The sequence below is a fragment of the Neofelis nebulosa genome, chromosome 14 (genome assembly GCF_028018385.1).
Source record: "Neofelis nebulosa isolate mNeoNeb1 chromosome 14, mNeoNeb1.pri, whole genome shotgun sequence".
NCBI classification, from domain to species: Eukaryota; Metazoa; Chordata; class Mammalia; order Carnivora; family Felidae; genus Neofelis; species Neofelis nebulosa.
In genome coordinates this window covers 59908696-59928586 of record NC_080795.1, presented here as the reverse complement: position 1 = coordinate 59928586, position 19891 = coordinate 59908696, and the positions used below count along the sequence as shown (strand labels likewise).

The 19891-nt window shown below is 35.9% G+C and overlaps 1 protein-coding gene across 6 annotated transcripts in view; it reads left to right on the top strand.

Moving 5' to 3' along the window:
- TRPS1 (transcriptional repressor GATA binding 1) overlaps nt 1-19891 on the top strand; it is a 259341-nt gene that overhangs the window by 76678 nt on the left and 162772 nt on the right. For all 6 annotated transcript variants that reach the window (XM_058698879.1, XM_058698877.1, XM_058698874.1 and 3 more), the window contains one exon: nt 4057-4660. In XM_058698879.1, the coding sequence (XP_058554862.1) occupies nt 4057-4660 (604 nt within the window). The remainder of the gene's footprint in view (nt 1-4056; nt 4661-19891) is intronic.

Genomic DNA, 19891 nt, shown 5'->3' with positions numbered 1-19891 from the left:
AAGCAGAAAAGGCATAGAATATATTCCACCTGTCAGTGTCTTAAAGCAAAGGCTCCTCTAGGAAATTAGCTTGGTTTTAAGAATGATGTTTGTCACGGTTAAGGTATATAGGGGAGTGGAAAAGGATGATACCAAAATGCTAGTTTATAAGTTTAAACTCCTTTGCACAAAAGTAAAGAATGCAGATTCACACAGAAGAGAGGCGCTTTATTTAATTTTAGGATTTATACTAGTTAACTCTTATTTACTTACCTACTATGGGTGTTATTTACTTAATATTCCTGAGAACCATATGAAGAGCCACTATTATTTTCATTTAGCAAATGAAGACATCGGGGCAAATTTAGTAAATTATCTAACGTTACACATAGAGTAAAATACAGAGCCAAGGTTGAAACTCATGCATTCAGATTCTAGAGTCTGTATACTCTTCCGTGGACTAATTGCTTCTCCAATAAGTATTTTGTTTTAAAATATTTTAAAGTATTTTGTTGCATGGTGCTCTAGGAAGTTGTATTTCTTCTATTGTGTGTTGGTACTTTCTCCTTCCTGTTGCTCTAGAATTAATTGTCTTTATTTCTTGAAATAACATTACCATAGTTCTTTAGAATTTTTTTACTTTGGAATTTTTTTAATACTTGTTGTACTTTGTTTTGTATAAAACACCAGGTTTGGTAGACGTAGCTGTGGCAATTTATAGTCTTAATTTTTAGGAAGGGATCCCTTCACAGATTTCAAGCAGAGACCCCACCACATGAAGGAAACCATAAACTTACTGATGTAATGGGTGGTTAACTCATTAGAACTGTCTAGAAATGAAGGTTGATCAGAGCTTGCGAACGTGCGTCCTGAAGTTTGTTTTCCGTGACTTAGTAGATTATGTGGTATATCTTCAGTAGAGTATTTCCTGGGCATGTTTTGACCTTTAACCATTCTGATACATCCATTTTTCTTTGTATGATTGAGCCTGGTAAACATAACAGTTTTTTGGTAAAATTTTATCAAGTTTATCTGAATTTTATCAAGTATTGGACATACTTGAATATAGTTTTGGTAGGAAAGTTCTTTACTTAAACTTTCCATAGGTTCCCAGTCCTAGATTTTGAGTCTTGTCTTTTGTCCTTTGTGATCTTAATCCTGCTATGGGGTTTTTCTGGCCTTGATCTCAGGGGCAAGATTCTTCCTCCTGGTCACAGACATCTTCTCCTTAAGGGTTAGGCTTCTTTCACTTGAGAAAATTAATTTTAATATTGTATTTTTAATGGTCAGTTCATCATGGAATTATTTACCTTTGTTGTAGTTCCTTTTATTTTATTTTTACTACTTAAACAATGAATAAAAATAGTAGAAAAGATAGAAAACAATCTTCTGTAAAAATTGGAAATTAAATATCCATATTTATTCAACAAATGTAAGGTTTCAATAAGAAGATCATTTTGTATTGCATTAAGTACTCTCAACAAATACTGGGTGACATTTTGTTACATGTTATAATACCTCTGAATTTTGCTTCCATAAAATATGAACATTCTTTTGGATTTTCATCCATCAGACAGGTCTCATAAGGGAATGAGAAACTGTTAAGGTCCCAAAGTGACTTAAACATACATTTAACCATGCTACTTCTGTGTTTATAACCTTGCAATTGCTTCCTTTAGCCTCTGAAGATATCTGCCTCCTTACCATGGTCTTCAGATCTCTAGATGACCCCTCCAGCTTGTTGAGTGACATACTTTCTGTTACTTATTCCTCTAAAGCAGCAGTGGCCTCAGTTCAGTATTTTGTACTTGCTAGGATGTGCTTCCGTCCTTCCTCTTCCTGCAACAAGAATGGCTCCTTTTCATCCTTTGGTTTTCTCTTCCAGACTACCCTATGCAGCCCATCAATCCCATTACCATCCTATCGTTTTCATTCTTAGAACGTATTATTCTTTATATGTATTTATAGTCTAAGGGGAAGGCCATCCTTCCTGGCTAGACTCTAAACACCAAGTAAACAAAGACTATGTGTCTTCTATACACCAGTGTGTACCCAGTGCCTGGCAAAGTACTTTGTGATGATTATCTATAGGTCTTATAGACAAGTACATATTTTTCAGTAGCTTTAAGTAATAGCTCTCAAAACTTACTTTGTTAGTTTAAGTTGTCAATACATGATATCAGTGAAGTAGCAAGTGTCTCTCATGGGGTTTAAAGAGCCACACAAAGTTCTTATAGTTAAAAAAGTGTGCCTTATCCAAGTCATTTGTGTACCTTTCCAGTATGCCTTTTTGGGTACAGGGCCTCTGTTCTTTGTTAATCAAACAGTTGTCTTAATATGACAGTGTTCCATCTTTAGTTGCAGAGGATGCTATGAAATTCAACAATAAGTTCTTTTGTTTTATGCACTTTAGAAAGAAAACACACACACAAACACACATTTACACATTCTCCTTTTATGAATATACCCATACAGCATCTATCATGCTGCATGGCATCTAGAAGACACTCAATGTGTTGAACGTTCCTAAGTCCTTACAGATATGTAGAATTTGTTTTAAAAAATCTAGAGCTTCTAATACATCTTATTTAGTAGATTATGTAGCTCAGTCATCCATATTTCATTGTCTAAATTGATTTAAATTTTATGAAAGAAAAGAACATTGTAATCAGGTAGAATGTAATACACATAAAAGCTGTATGAAGCACTTAACTTAGAGATACATATATAGATGTACTTGTATGAAAACACATCAGTTTAGTTTAAATAAATAGAAAGTGAAAAGTCCATTGATGAAATCAGTGTAAAAATATATAAGTATCTGTTAAAAATGTAGAATTGATAATTATCCAACTACAGTAAAATGACAAAGCAAGTCCTTCAATAATAAAACAAACCAACCAGTTTTCAATGTGAATTGGCTAGAGCGTGTACACATCAGTGTGTACCTGTGTGTATACCTATAATTGTTAACATAACAAAAGGGAATGTCACATTCTTTATATAGAATCAAAAAAGCCAGTGAGGGGCACCTAAGTGGCTCAGTTGGTTAAGCGTCCTACTTTTTTTTTTTAATGTTTATTTATTTTTATTTTTTATTTATTTATTTTTCAATGTTTTTTATTTATTTTTGGGACAGAGAGAGACAGAGCATGAACGGGGGAGGGGCAGAGAGAGAGGGAGACACAGAATCGGAAGCAGGCTCCAGGCTCCGAGCCATCAGCCCAGAGCTCGACGCGGGGCTCGAACTCACGGACCGCGAGATCGTGACCTGGCTGAAGTCGGACGCTTAACCGACTGCACCACCCAGGCGCCCCATAATGTTTATTTATTTTTAGAGAGAGAGAACAGACAGGAGGGGCTGAGAGAGAGAGAGAGAGAGAGAGAGAGACATAGAATCTGAAACAGGCTCCAGGCTCCGAGTTGTCAGCACAGAGCCTGATATGGGGCTCGAACCCATGAACCATGAGATCATGACCTATGCCCATCACCTGAGCTGAAGTTGTATGCTTGACTAACTGGGCCACCTAGGCTCCCCAAGTGGCTGACTCTTGATTTCTGTTCCAGTCATCTCATGGTTTGTGAGATGGAACCCTGTGGGGCTAGGCACTCTCCCTTTTTCTCTCTTTCTCAAAATAAATAAATACTAAACAACAACAACAAAAGACAGGGGTGGCTTGGTGGCTCAGTTGGTTGAACGTCTGACTTTAGCTCAGGTCATGATCTCGAGGTTCCTGAGTTTGAGCCCCATCAGGCTCACTGCTGTCAGCATGGAGCCGGCTTTGGATCCTCTGGCTCCCTCTCTCTCTACCCTTCCCCCACCTGCTCGCTCTCTCTCTCTCTCTCTCTCTCTCTCTCTCAAAAATAAATAAAACATTTAAAAAATTAAAGTAAATAAAAAATAAAAAAAACAAAGACAAAAATACCAGTGAATTACATTCCAATTTCTGGGTGTTGGGACTGGTGAATTTTGCTCTGCTTATTACATTACATGAGATAAAATTCAGGTGCTTAAAGACTGTTTTTCTTAAAAGCCCTTCCGAATGCTAGATTTCTAACGACTATTTTCTTCTCCAGGAGAGCACACAGCTGCTACAAATGCCGTCAGTGCAGTTTTACAGCTGCTGATACTCAGTCACTACTGGAGCACTTCAACACTGTTCATTGCCAGGAACAGGACATCACTACAGCCAACGGCGAAGAGGACGGTCATGCCGTATCCGCCATTAAGGAGGAGCCCAAAATTGACCTCAAGGTCTACAGTCTGCTCAATCCAGACTCTAAAATGGGAGAGCCAGTTTCTGAGAGTGTGGTGAAGAGGGAGAAGGTGGAAGACAAGGACGGGCTGAAGGAGAAAGTTTGGACCGAGAGTTCAAGCGATGACCTTCGAAACATGACTTGGAGAGGGGCAGACATCCTGCGAGGCAGCCCGTCATATACTCAGGCAAGCCTGGGGCTTCTGACACCTGTGTCCGGCACCCAAGAGCAGACCAAGACTCTAAGGGATAGCCCCAATGTCGAAGCTGCCCATCTGGCACGACCTATATATGGCCTGGCTGTGGAGACCAAGGGATTCCTGCAGGGGGTGCCAGCTGGCGGAGAGAAGTCCGGGCCCCTCACCCAGCAGTATCCTGCATCGGGAGAAAACAAGTCCAAGGATGAATCCCAGTCCCTGTTACGGGTAGGAAGGTTTCATTTTTAAATAATGCACATATCTTGAAGGAAAACCGGGAGAACACACATTCTCTACATTTAGTATCATTTAGTCTTTCCGGCTAAAACTAAATGATGTGTCTCAGTCTGGGGATTTATACCTACAAGGCCGAAGTGGAGGAAAGGAGCTCATGTGTGTTTGTGTGTACAATTCACACACTTGATATCAACAGTGGTGGGCAGGCATTTGTTTGTCGTTGCTCTTAGCTCAGATTGAGTGTTGGCTAATCATTCCTGGTGATTATGCAAAACAGTGAGGCCGCATTTGGAGAAGGGAGGTTTGGAATCCCAGAAGATTGCACATCTGTTACGTTAAAATAAGTAAATGACTTTTAAATTTTAAGGTGGCATGACACTGTATGTGGTTAACAAGGAAATTAGCGGAGATTTAAATCACTGGGAATGCAAAGCCCAGGGTGAGATGCTAATACAGAAATGTTTTTTAAAACTGACAGTATAATTATGTACAAATGACAATGCTTGTTGTTGTTTGGTTACCAAAAAGGGGGAGGGGGGTTGAGATAGACCTAAGTGTGAATGGTGTGTGAAGAGCATCCAAAGAAAAGAAACATGCATTGTTATATGATCAGGCTTTTTTAGGAAGAAAGGCACAGTCCCATGCAGAAACACAAAACCTCTGAGAAGGATAAGATCCTTCCTTGATCTCTCTCTTCATGCTATGTAGCTGTGTCAAGAAATATTTTAGATTTTGAAAATTCATGGGCACTTAGTAAGTGATGCTTTTGGCCTAAGGCACCACCACTTTGACATTTCACCTTGACGCTGAGAAAAGTTAAAGCCTTCTACATGATTTTGGAGCCTTGTCCGTGCCTGGAAGGTAGGATCAGAAACCAGCTAACCTTCCCCAAAGAGTCAGTTAGGAAATAAGAGTTCAGCCAGCCCAATGCTTTGACCTGCAGGTCAGAGACCACTGAGGTCTCTCTGGATGGATTCTGCAGAGAAAACGTTCTCTTTCGAGGGTCTGCTTGACCACTGTGCTCTCATTTCCTGCAGATTCTCCAGCCTATCTGTGCTTCTCAAGTTTCTCTAGTGGAGTGGAGAAATGCGCCTTAGAGGTGTACAGTTAATTGTAAAAACCATTCCCTTTCCTGGCTGCACTCATGCCCCGGAGCCAAGAGAAGGGCTTGAATGGAGAAGAGCCTGTGCCCCTTGTACACGGAGAAACAAAGGATTCTTCCTGTAAGGAAGGAGCAAGTTTATTATAAGTAACTTTAAAAAGAAGAGAAACAGTGCCTGTGCCCTTCAAGAGGCCATTCAATTCAGGGAGCTCCTTTCCGATAAATATATATGGTGGAGCTGCAGTTGTAAATGTGCATGATTTTCTTAGCGTGCCGGGACTCTTCTGGTCTCGAGTGGTGTTTGGTTTCTGGTTATAAGGCAGGAATGATAGGTCTTATGTTTTTAAATTTCATATTGCATCCGGAGAGTGTGTTGTAATGGGTGCCTGACATCCATATCGCTAGACCTCCCCAACCCTTTTTTTTCCCTTTTTAAAATGGTTTTCGGGGCGCCTGGGTGGCGCAGTCGGTTAAGCCTCCGACTTCAGCCAGGTCACGATCTCGCGGTCCGTGAGTTCGAGCCCCGCGTCAGGCTCTGGGCTGATGGCTCGGAGCCTGGAGCCTGTTTCCGATTCTGTGTCTCCCTCTCTCTCTGCCCCTCCCCCGTTCATGCTCTGTCTCTCTCTGTCCCAAAAATAAATAAAAAACGTTGGAAAAAAAAATTAAAAAAAAAAAAAAAATGGTTTTCATCTGGGACATCTTCATTGGATACCAGATTGGTTGACTCTTTTAGATTATTTCTGGAATATTCCTTTTCTGCCACCATTTGTATGCACGAAGAATTTAGAATGATCAGTAATTTTTTATGGGGTTAAGTCTAAAACCTGAGCATAAGAGCAGTCTATTTTTTGAGCAGACTGGGTATGATAATACTTTTTGTAAAGTTGTTTTTCTCAATTCCTCCACTTCCTTAATTCCCTGACTTCAAGTTTCTGTTGCATCATCGCAACTGCCTCTTTAGTTCCTCCGCGTTAGCTGCTGAGGTACAAAATCTTTGGTGAGACGTTGCTTCACCATGTTCTACAGATAATCAAATTCCTAACCGCAGGATTTATGATTTTTGAAGGCAATCATCTATTACATATATATATATATATATATATATATATATATATACACACACACACACACACACACACACGCACACACACACACAAAGAAAGACTTGGATCATTCTTCCTTGACTTTAGTAAAATTTGACTCTTTAAAATTTATATTTTCATTGTCTTTGGATATTGCTTTTGGAAATCACCAGTTTTATTGGATATTTGGAATAGGAAGGGTAGCTAATTTAATTTGTGAAGTATTTAGTGTATTAAGTGAATTACAACTTTTTAATATACACATATCTGGGCTGATTGGCTTTTTAAGACGTCTAAAAGAGTTAAGAAGCAGAGCCCATTGTGGTTGTGAATTTGACAAGAATTCTACCTTGGGGGTAGAAATTGCTATTGGCGAGTTATTATAGCAAATACATGCTTCTCAATTCATTTGTCTGCTATCAGAAAGGAGAAACTCAGCAGAGTATTGCCATCATTAAAACAATGCGCTTTAATTTTGTAATTGTAGAGGTCTAGTTATTAGTGAAGGTGTCCTGTAAAAATTTATAAATACAGCATACAAATATGCAAATAGTTTACATGTTTTGAATGAAAATACAGTTGTCTGTGGAAATGCATACTTGCAGAATGTAGTATTCATATTTGCGTATAAATAGAATGGAACTTGAAATTATCTTGCTATCTGGCATGTTTATTTAGAAGTAGTAAGCAACTTGAAAAACAGAAAATAGGTTTTAAAAGTTTTTTTTTGTTGAACAGTGTATACAATATAGCCTTAATAAAGTAAGTATATTTATAAATACATTATACAGTTTCTAATGTTAAAAGTAAAAACTTGACTAGCAACTTTGATGACTATATAGATTGATAACAAGAGTTAAATATGATAAATTTGTGCAGCAGAGAATGTAATTTAAAATAGTTCAGGGGCCCCTGGGTGGCTCAGTCAGTTAAGTGGCTGACTCTTGATTTCAGCTCAGGTCATGATCTCATGGTTCATGGGTTCAAGCCCTGCTTCGGACTCTGTACTTTAAGTGCCCTTTCAGTGCAGAGCCCACTTGTGATTCTGTCTCTCTCTCTCTCTCTCTCTCTCTCTCTCTCTCTCTCTCTTTCTCTCTGCCCCTTCCATGCACTCTCTCAAAATAAATAAACTTAAAAAAAATAGTTCCAACCCTATGCTGGTGAATAGTGGAAACATTTTTAAAGAGCAGGCTGAATGAATTTAGGGCAATTCACAAAGCTTGTAGTTATAATGTTGCTTTCAGGATATTGGTCTTTCTGATACATGTTTTTAACTGGTTTCGTTATGAAATGTTGCTGTACTCAAAGTGAGGAAGGAGATATAAGAATCACGGAGAACTAAAATTTCAAAATATTTTCTCATTAATTTTCTTCATTTTTTTCCTTTTTGTTTTGTTTTATGTAGGTTAGGTAAGCATTTGGCTTTTAGTTTTGTGTTCGATAGCAGATCATTTATATATATTTTGATTTGGTGAATATCTTTTATTTTTCCCTGTTACCAGTATGGAATTGATATTGTTACAAAACATTTTAAATTGTATATGTGGTCTGTGTGGACCATTGTGCTTTGAGGATGGCAGGGGGCATGTTAACATAGCCTTATCTTCTAAATTGCTTTATGAAAATGAGTTTTTTGTTGTGTATTAAATACATAATATTCCTGTAAAATCGTTGTTTTTTTTTTCTTTTATGAGTAGGAAGAAACATGAAAGCCTTATACTCTTTGCTAGAAATAGTCCAAGTTTATATGAAGACTTTGTTACTCTTTTAAAACTTCTAGAAGGATCTTATAAACATGAATAAGTTCCTGAAAATGTTTTGAAAATGCAATGTTTTCATTTAAACTTAAAAGTTGGCTCTGTGAAGAGGTTAACATATTTAACATTTTCTGTGCTAAAAGCAAAAGTTAATTGGTTTTAAATATTCAACTTGTTCCTTTCTCATTTTAAACTAAACAGTGTAGTGTACTCAGAACTCAGTACAGGCGTGTGCCTTTTTCTGGCCAATTTCTTCTATGATGTATATTTACACAAAGGTATTTATTTATTCATTTTGTAGACAGACTCATAGAAATGTAACTGTATTAGGCCTATGATTTCCTGAATAAGAAATACCAGATCTTATTCTTATAATTGACTTTTCAGATTGGATTTTATAACATAGCAAGTTACGGCTTGTAACTGATAACCATAGTAATAGGAACAAAACACCTGCCATTAAACTTCACAAAGATTTTGCCGATATCAAATGCATTTTTTTGTTTAATGGAATGCAGAAGTCTAACTGAGTTTAGACGGTAAATCTGTAGGGAGAGTTTGTGGCAGATCAACATCCAGGTAAACGTCTGCAGTCAGATAGATACCTTATCGGCTCCTAAGTCTTCTGTAGGTTCAGACACCCTAGTTATCAGTCTGCTTTCTTCATGCGTCTGGGGGAAAATGATTCTAGATTCCAGTGTAAATTTATTTAGGGAAGTCTGTCCGTTTCAACGTGTACTTTTCGCACCACTTGGTTTTCGCAGAGACCTTGAGCCATGGGCTCTGGGAGATCTGTTCCAAGTTCTGGGAGTTGAGTTCCAAGCTGGGCGCTGACTGTCAAAGGCAGGGCCTCCCAGGATCTCCGTTCATCTCACTCTTGGGATTAGAATGGCTGCTGTCCTCACAGAAGTTCTGTGCAGCTTAGTTAATTAATGTTTGTCAAGCCATTTGAGATCCTCAGATGCAGGGTTCTAGATAAGTGCAAAGTAGTATGATTGTTTGTTCGTTTTGTAAATATGATACCAAGACAGCACAAAGTAGATGTTATTTCCCCTTTGCTTCAGTGGTGTTAAATTTATAGTTTAAAGATTGTTGATACTGGACAGTCTATTGAGATGCAAAAATGTTCTTTTGGGGACGGTCCATTGGCAGCCAAACAGACGTTCAAACAAGTGACAGCGTTGAATGCCTTTACAACCAGTGACAGAAGATCGCAGGAACTTTTTTAACTAAAGATGATTTCAAGGGAAAAGCCTTATACTGTTTTTTTTATTCATGTTTACTGAAAATAAAAGCAGTTTTTCAGATACATATAGGTAGCAGTGATGTGACATATGTACATATGATTTGTTCTAACTCCATTTGAACGTTTCCATATAGATCTCTGTAATACCAAAGAGAACAGACTGTACCAGAAAAAATGGGAAGTGTACATCTCCATAATCACTGGTTGTAAAATTGTTGCTTTTGGGCCACATTGATAAATTTTCTCTTTTGGTAATTTTTGATATTTTATTTGTTGATATTTGAATAAAATATTAAAAGCCATTTACTATATCTAGAGATTAATAATCCTTGTATATCTCTGTGCTTCTGCTCTGCATAGATGAATTTCTGTTGTTCACCGGTTAGAAAAGGGTATGATTGGGGTACTTGGGTGGCTCAGTTGGTTGAGTGTCCAGCTCTTGATTTTGGCTCAGGTCACGATCCCATTGGGCTCTGCCTGGAGCCTGCTTGGTATTCTCTTTCTCTCTCTCTCTCTCTCTCTCTCTCTCTCTCTCTGCCCCTCTCCTCCACTTACTCTCTCTCATTTTTGACAGATTAGATCACAACTAAGACCAATCTGATACATACGTGTCTGGTTTTATTGACTTGACCAATGGGATTTTCTATTCCAGTTTCTTTTTATAAGTCAGTTCCATTGGTTCAAGTATTTTTGGGAGCACATTTTTTTTTTTCTTTTTTGTAACATAGGCTTTTTGTGAAGTCTGGCAGAGTTCTGCTGGCCCAAGTTTGTAAAGCAGGGGAAGCAGATGTATCTTTTAGTGAATTGGGCTGTGAGTTTGTAGTCACTGTGAAATGGTATCCTTCAGCACAGTATCTGTTAATTATTTCCTGTATAACTATCTTTTGCTTGGTTTCCTTTTCTCACAGACTGCATGAGTCAGGAGATAACAGGGCCTCAAAAGGAACCCATTGTTGAATGTTCTTTCTTAGATGTTGGAAATGAAGAGCATACAGAAGGTGGCCCAAGTTTCAGGAGCAACAGATGGAGAATGATTCAAAAGTGTGTCAGCCATGAGCTACGTAGCCTTGATGCAAATCTAGTATTTTTCTGGCAAAGTCCAATTTGATGGACGGATTGAACTAAGTGCCGATTACCTAAAATGACAGGAAAGTTTTTTTTGTTTTGGATTTTTGTGTATTATTTGCTCCCAACAAAAAAGTAAACATTGTTCCCATTGTCATATTCTTTACTCTCTTTTCTCTTTGACTCTCTTAGAGAACTTCCATTAAGTATTTACACAAAGGACATTGATTACTAGAATGGTCTACCAGTTAACTCAAGAAAGCTTGATACACAGAATACTGCCGCTGGGAAAGTTTGAAGAACTTGTTTCTTTCATTTCAGTGAAGCAACATTCTCATCTATAGATGTTTGTGATTAACTATGACAGAAATAAAATAGAACCATAAGATGACTTTATTTTGGAAAAAAATCCACAATACTTGGTCTTAGGCATATATTTTTTTGTTATTAATGATTAGGAGTAAAGCAAAGGAATCTTTTGTTTTTATAAATACAGGACTTTTGTGATGTGTTAAATTGAGTGGTTGGTATCATTACTAATGTCAGAATGAGCAGATAGCTCTCGTGTATAATTTTGCATGTTAACATTCCTCTTTAAACAGATAGTTTCCTAATTTAGATTTAATGTGGGCATATTAATTATGAAAGCGGTGAACCATTTTATACCCTGGAAATTTACCTATTTGTAACATCATGATTAACCAGAAATAGCTAAGGATATATAGATGTATTTTTAATAGGCAAGATATACTTTATAATTTTACTAACATCTAAAACAAGTCAAACCTTTATGAGAATTTGGATACCAGCAAAGGTTTTTAAAATAGATTTTTAACAAGCACAGTATTTTGTTTGAGGAAAATGGTAAGATCCACGACAGTATGGTGTATTGAATTGCATTTGCCTGTAGCATGGCATGGTGTTTATATTTTGGCATTCAAGACTTACATTAAATCATGAAAAAAGTCTTGGTAGATAAATGTTCCATAAAATAATCTATTCTCGGGGACTTGACTTTAGATATTTCATTGGTGATGTAGTGGCTAGCACAAGAATACGTCCTAATGCCCAGTGTTAATTCTTGAGGAGGAAGACAAAACCTGGGGGAACTACTTTACAACAACACTTGTACATGAAAGCATTCAAAAATAAAGAATTTTATTAATGTAGATGGGTATTTATAGTTACGTGATTTCCATGTAATTTAGCATTTCATTTTCTAGGATTAAAAGCTTACTGCCTTTCCATTAGTTTTATTATTAGATTAACAACTTTCATCCTCACCAAACCCTTTTGAGTTTGAAGCTATCATTATCCCTTTTATTTTGATGAGGAAACTGAGGCAGAGGGATTCATTAATTTGCCCGAAGTTGCACCACTTTCAATGGCAGAGATGCAATTTTGATGCTGGCAGTTTGACTGTAGTCCATGCTCTTAAGCATTGCATGGCCTCCTTTGATTCTCCATGGTCTGTTAATAAATGCTTGGATGACTTTCTGCAGTTTCAGAACGATTTGTTCCATCTAAGCAGACACTATATGTTTTGTGTGCAAAACAGAAAAATCGCTTTTTGGAATTACACAAGTGATACATGCTTTTCAAAAAAGAAGTATATCTGTATTACCACACAGAGCACTAAAGAAAATGGAAACCGCTCATAAGTTCCAACCTAAATACTTTTCTATTCATATATTGGCTTCTAACTTATTTTTATATGCATACAAACATATATTATTCAAGTATTTGGTCATTGTCTCACTCTGTTATAATCCTCTTTTTTTATTTAATATACTGTGGATATCTTTCCCAACAACAAATATAAACCACAGTATTTGGCCTACTGCCTCCATGTTTGCTATGAAATAGTCATATCATAATGTGCTCAAAAGATCCTCTCTTGATACACATTTAGGCAACTTCCAATTTTTACTTATAAAGAAACTTTGATGCATGTGCTTGTGTGTATTATTTTATTGTTTCATCATTTCCTTAGGATAGTTTCTTACAATTCCAGTTACTTAAATGAGAAAATACATGCCTGATGACAAATAGTGTTCAGTGTCCAAATCACCATCCTCTAAATGTGTCATTTAAAAATATATAAAATGAATTCATTCATAGATAAGGTGTAGAGAGTAACATCCTAGAAATATTAAATGTAGGAGTAAATTTTAAATTGTAAACTGACTTATTTAATAATGAATGCAGGTAGTTAAGGAGAAGGCAAATAATCCTTAAGAGCTATTTCTTATCATAAATATGGTATATAACAAATGACCAATAGCCAGGGCTGTGGGATGATATGCTTACATATGCAGCATAGTTTATTTTGTAGAGAAATTTGTTTTCAGGCAGGACCCATTTTCTTAAGCAGACTTGAGTCATGCGTTTTAAGTGAAAGCAGTAGACTCAGGTAGGCCTGCCTTTTTCAGGGGAGAAATTTCTCTCTTTTTCTTTGTTTCATTCTGTTCTGGACAATGTTCTGCTGTGCTTCACAATTTCTCAACCCAGTTTTAAAGTTTTTACCTTCCTTGGTTGTTTAGTAGATACAGTGGGTAATGATGTGGGCTTCAAAGGAATATAGCAGAGAAGAAGTTAATATTTTTTCTTCAAAATATGGAATTTAATGATCTTCATTTCTATTTATTGCTGAAATATTTATATTGATCCCATTAGAAAGTATTTTCTTTATAGGCTTTTTTGAATGTCAGATATAACATTATTTCTTTATTGTATCTTAATAAAATATTAAAAGGACAGGAGCACAAGCATACTTTCTCAATTAGCATTGAGGTTGTGCTGATTATATGCCACAAATAAGTTTCAGGCTGTTCTTACCAATTAATGACATTTAGGAAAACATATATGATGTCATTTATATATACAGTTTAAGTCAAGCTTATCTATGGGAATTTGAAAATGTACAAATACTACATTTGAGAGAGCTATTCACTTAAAAATAATTACTTGCTGTTTTTTAAAAAATTTTCTTTCCTAGTACGTTAAAAAATGAAAATACTTTTATAGACTTACAACTTTGTAGAAGCCTATCTGTTTTGCAAAGTCTGGTACAATGGAAGCAATACTGCCCATATTTTAGGAGTTTTACCTTATTCTTAATGTCAAGAATTTATAACCTCAAACATGGTAATTCAAGAAAATCCATCTGTTTATCCTGAGTTATATAACTTATTCAAAAGAAAGTTAGAGGTTTTTAAAATGTGGATTGTCTAGATAGGCGATCCTTGGTGTACAGATTATCCAGTTACTATGGCTATCAAAATTTTAGGCTATAATTTAGGTGTGTGTATGTGTGTGTGTGTGTGTGTGTGTATAATATATTTATATATGTATTTATATTTTTATATATGTTTATATATATTATATAAATATATTATATATATATTTATATATATATATATATATATATATATATATAATATAGGATGGTTTGTAAGATCAAACTGAAATTTAGAGCTTGCCTCAATTACATATGTGATTTAATTTTTTTTTTTTTAATGTTTTTTATTTATTTTTGGGACAGAGAGAGACAGAGCATGAACGGGCGGGAGAGGGGCAGAGAGAGAGGGAGACACAGAATCGGAAACAGGCTCCAGGCTCCGAGCCATCAGCCCAGAGCCTGACGCGGGGCTCGAACTCACGGACTGCGAGATCGTGACCTGGCTGAAGTCGGACGCCCAACCGACTGCGCCACCCAGGCGCCCCAACATATGTGATTTAAATAGTTCTGAATACTCCAAAATATATCTTAATTATTTTAGATATCCTTTAGTAGGATGTCTAGGCCATTGAGGTTACAGTTGGATTTGGAGGTGGGTGTGTCCCACCTTTAATAGGCTGTCTTTAGCTGTGATTCAAGCATGACTGGATTTTATTTTCTGGTAAAATTAGATTTTATGTAGTTTTTTTACTCTTCCCTTGTGATGTAGTGGAAAGAGTACTGGATTTTGGAGGCAAGGAGGCTTTGTATTCTAGACTCACTTTGTGACTAACTAGCAGTGTGACCCTGACTGAGTCATTCAATCCTTGTGCACTGTTTCCTTTGGAAAATTATAGAGATTGAAGTATACAGTTACTCATCTTTTGAAATTGCAAATTCTAGGGCCAAGTCAATTTTCTCTAAAACCTTAAACTTCCAAATATGTGAATTGACACCTGAGGCAACTTTCAGACTAAAATCTTGTATTTTAGATTTTGTACTGCTGGTGTCCAAAGAGATGTCACATAATATTTGATATACATGTTCTCAAATCAGATTTCCCTCTAATGGCTGAGAATCCATGTTACTAAAAAAAAAACAAAAACAAAAACAAAAAAACACTATCACAAGATAGTCTAAATATTCAACAATTATATTCTTTGAGCTTATCTTGTATAAGAAAGCTCATTCTTTCAAAATAAATTTGTTTCAAAGAATCATGTTATTAAAGGGGCTGCTTGTGAATGATGATAAAGGGAAGTATGCACAATGGAAATAAAATAATTCTGGTAAGAATATGATATGCTTAAAGTCTATTTCCTCACTTTCTTGGCATTGAGCAATGATGCCTGTTTTGTTCACAGTCAGATGTTCAAATCAGAATTTTGGATGCAGAAACTAATTTTAGTAGGTGGGGTGCAAATTTCTTATGAGTCCATGAATAGACTAATCCCAGCTGTTTCATTACAATTATAAAAATAAAATTGGCTGTGAATCATTCTAACTGTGTTTAATGGATTTGAATAATTCAGTTGTGTCCCACTGAAATCTTAAAACTATAAACCTGTCTTAGATTTTTTATGCTCCTTCAGAGTTGGTATCCCATTATTCATATATGACTTGCCTGAAGTGTCGGTGGTCATGATGAAAATGACCGTATTTCCACTTGATTCCTGTGGGTTTCAGGAGAGGAGGTGGCCTCTAGAGTGAGGCTAGGGATGCAATGGAGAAAAAAATTAGGAAAAGCCTACAAAGAGAGAAAAGAATGTTAAATTATATTTCTTGCCTTTTCTTTCCCATTAAAATATATCTGTTCTTTGTAGGCGTTTTGGAAAATATAAATAAGCAGAGATGAGAAAATGGCCATTCAACACTTCACTGCATCCTTTTCTGACACACACACACACACACACACACACACACACACACACACACAAACACACACACACACATACACACACCTATGCACATAGATATATATATGCAAACAAAGATTTACAGGTTTTTATCAAATAACCTTCAGTTTTGCTTTATAATAAGTTGTAAACATTTTCCATATCAGTATATATTCTGCTACATCACATTTATTGACTTCATAGTTTTTCACTATATGTTGTACTAGTTGTACTAGAAAAGATGATTATTGATTTCTTGTGGTTGGACATTTAAGTTATTTCTAGTTTTTGCTGTTATAAATAGTGTTGTATTGAATATCCATGTAGCTAAGTAATCATATCTTACTTGCAACTTAAAATTGTTAGAATAGATTTTCATATAATCAGGTGCCTCTGTGGGATGACACAATACCAGAGTTTATTGGCAAGTATAAGTCACATTACCAGGCTATGTATATGTACTCTTGGGAAACAGAAAAATAGTATCATTTCTTGACTGTAATCAGTTAGAATTACTTCACAGTGGTACCTAAGTAATAGAAACCCTAATGTTGACTTTAGAGATTATTATGGGGAAAGAGTTAATACGGTGTGAATAAAGTGCATTTCTGAAGCACCAACAAAGAAATAATAAGGTAATCGGTTTCACTTTCATAAGCTGAAAGATAGATTCCTTAGTTGCCTTGGTACTCAAAGATTATTTAGATAGTATAGTATACTGAAATGAGTCTTACAAGGTAAAGATAGACAGACACACAGACAGATAGATAGATAAGGTGTGTATGTACTACTGAAGGGATTTAGTTGTCTCCAAACATTCTTAAAGTTAATATGTTTTGGTGATCACATTAAGTTGATGCTAATACCTACTCAGTGAAGTATTTGGCACACAAACTCTATTTTTAAATATTTGAATTTATTTTAAGTTACTCAAGGTCATTTACACAGTTTATTATAAAGTAAGAATGAAAATCAGGTGTTAAAGGGAAGTGTAGAAAACCATTCTAAATCCAGTCTCTTTTCATTTGCTTTTCCAAGCATCTTACTGCGCTATGCGAAGTCCTTTCATAATACTAGAGACTAGTTGTATTCTAGTTCATGAAACTTCAACAAAACATACTTTTGTTTGTTTGGTTTGGGAGATTCAAGTGCGTTATTTGGTTGTATCTAAATTTAACTGTGCTAATACTCATCTGGGTTCAAGATTTATTTTCAAAGAACCAACATGTACTAGACCAAACTAACCTAGACTCCCAAAGACTTGAAAGAAATACTCTGTCCCCCTCTCTCTCTGTATCTCTCTCTCTCTCTCTCTCTCTCTCTCTCTCTCTCTCTCTTACTCTGAAAAACAAGTATTTAAAAAAAGGGGGCACTTGGGTGACTCAGTCACTTAAGGGTTCGACTTCAGTTCAGGTCATGATCTCATGGTTTGTGAATTCAAGCCCCAAATTGGACTCTATGCTGTGAGTACAGAGCCCGCTTCTGATCCTCTGTTCCCCTCTCTCTCTCTGTACCTTCCCTGCTCACAATCTCTCTCTCAAAAATAAATAAACATTAAAAAATAATAAAAATATATATAAAAAGGCTTGAAAGAAATAGAAATCCAAAATAGAAGACAATTCTGTAGAATCATTCCTTGACATATTGGTCTCTAACTTTTCTTGTCATCCAGTAAATAATAATTTAGCACCTACTAGGTTTCAGAAACCATAAAAGACCCTATAAAGGGTATGACTATGAGTACATCAGGATTCCTGCTCTCATGTATTATACAGTCATGTATAGATAACAAGACAGGTATATGGACAACCATAATATAAATAAGACTTCCATAAAAGGGGCAAGTAGAGAGAAGAGCACTCTTTGGGTGTTTAAAGAGGAACAGATCACATTCAGTTAAGTGACTAATTAAAGGAAGTTGTCATAAAGAGTTTTCTGAGCTGGTTTTTAAGAAAAAGACTAAACTCTCAGCAGGCAAATATGACAGCATGGAGCAAGCTATGTAATTAGAACAATGTGAGGTTAGCTTAAGGAACTTTTAGGATATAGGTAATAGAAAAGTTTGACCAGAAGGTATGTGCAGTGTAGTTTGGGGAGCTAAGACTTGGCATATAGGTTAGGGAAATTTCCTCAAATTATTATTTAAAAATTTTTATTTCACAAGGAAATAGAGAACCATCATGAGATGTGCAGTCAAGGATAATTTGATCAAGTCTTTAATAATGTTAATATGGCATTTTACGTAGGGTACTGGAAGGGTATGGGTAGATGTCCAGAATTATGGTGAGAGAGGTTAATTAGTAGGCTAATATTACTATATGAGTAACAAAGACTTCAGGCTAGGATTGTGAAAATGAGAAATGATTTCCATAGATATACTAGATGTAAAATCTCTAAGAGTTTACATGTGTTGGTGACCAAGAGGAAGGCAGTTATGATACATGAGGCTTAGAGATTGGAAGAGGAGTCTAATAATAGTTAGTATTTCATAATCACTGTGGGTCAAGCCCTGCTGTTTATCTGTAGTAACTCACTGAATCTTCACGATAACCCCATGACATAGATGCCACCTGTGATCTTATTTTATAGGAGAAGTAGAGTTTCATAGATGTTAAAGTCACTTGCCCAAAGTCACCCAGGTAGTTAGTGAGTGGGTCAGACTAGATCATGCCCATTATACTGGCTTTAAAGTCCACATTCTTTATATATATATATATATATATATATATATATATATATATACACACATACACGCATATATGCGTGTATGTATGTATATATACACACATACACGCATATATGCGTGTATGTATGTATATATATATATATATATATATATATATATATATATTTTGACCAAATGGTAGTGTCATTAGCAAAACCCTAGAGTGAACTGTTTTGTAAGTGTAAATTAACAAAACTAGTCTTAAAACCTACCAAGTTTGCAAGGCATTCAGATGAAAACATCTAATGGATCACAGGAAATGACATCAATTATAGGAAATGTGGGAGTTGATTTCTAAGTTACTTGACATTAATTTAATAGAGGTTATATTGGTAGCCTCGTTTGTACGAAATATTCTAGGAGTCGTAACAACGTGAGCATGCTATGGACACTGATTCTTCAGGTCATTTGGAAACCATTGGGGGAGATAGTGTTCAGAACAAATGACTATAGTATAAGAAAATGAGCGTCAAGTGCTATTGAGTGAAATAAATTAAATGTGGTTATTTTATGTATTTAAGAAATTTTAGAGGAAGAAATGACCCCTGCTTAATTCAGCCATCAAGGAAGGCTTCATGGAATAAGTTGCTTATCAGGTGATTCTTGAAAAGCGTTGGGGTTTGAATAGATGGGGATGGATGAAATAGGGAATTATTGGGGTACAAGCAATAAACAAATGAAAAAGAACTTTGGTGTTTGGAAAACTTGAAGAAGAGTCAATCCCGAAGTCTAAAGAGCATACAAGTAGAAGATGAGCTGTCTTACTCCAGCTAAAAATGATAGAGTAGGGGGTGAGCACCCCCTCCTCCAGAGTGAAAGTTTATGAGACTAAATTTTAAGATCCTCTGTGCATGGGAAAATCTTTTTTAATTGATAGGATTTAGAAATTCGCAGAAATATGCATGCCTCAAGAGTCTTATTAAAACCTAAAGGAAAGAGTAAGTTTGAGAGAAGAGTTGGGTATTTTAATCATAGTCTGAAGTAAAAATTTAATAATTTCATTAATTAATGTGAATAAGTTTCAGAAAGTTTAAAAAATAAATATGTATGGTTTATATAAATATGTATATAGTATATGCGTGTCAATTACTCTTTTATTCAATTATAAGTTAAAGTAACTCTACTTAGGG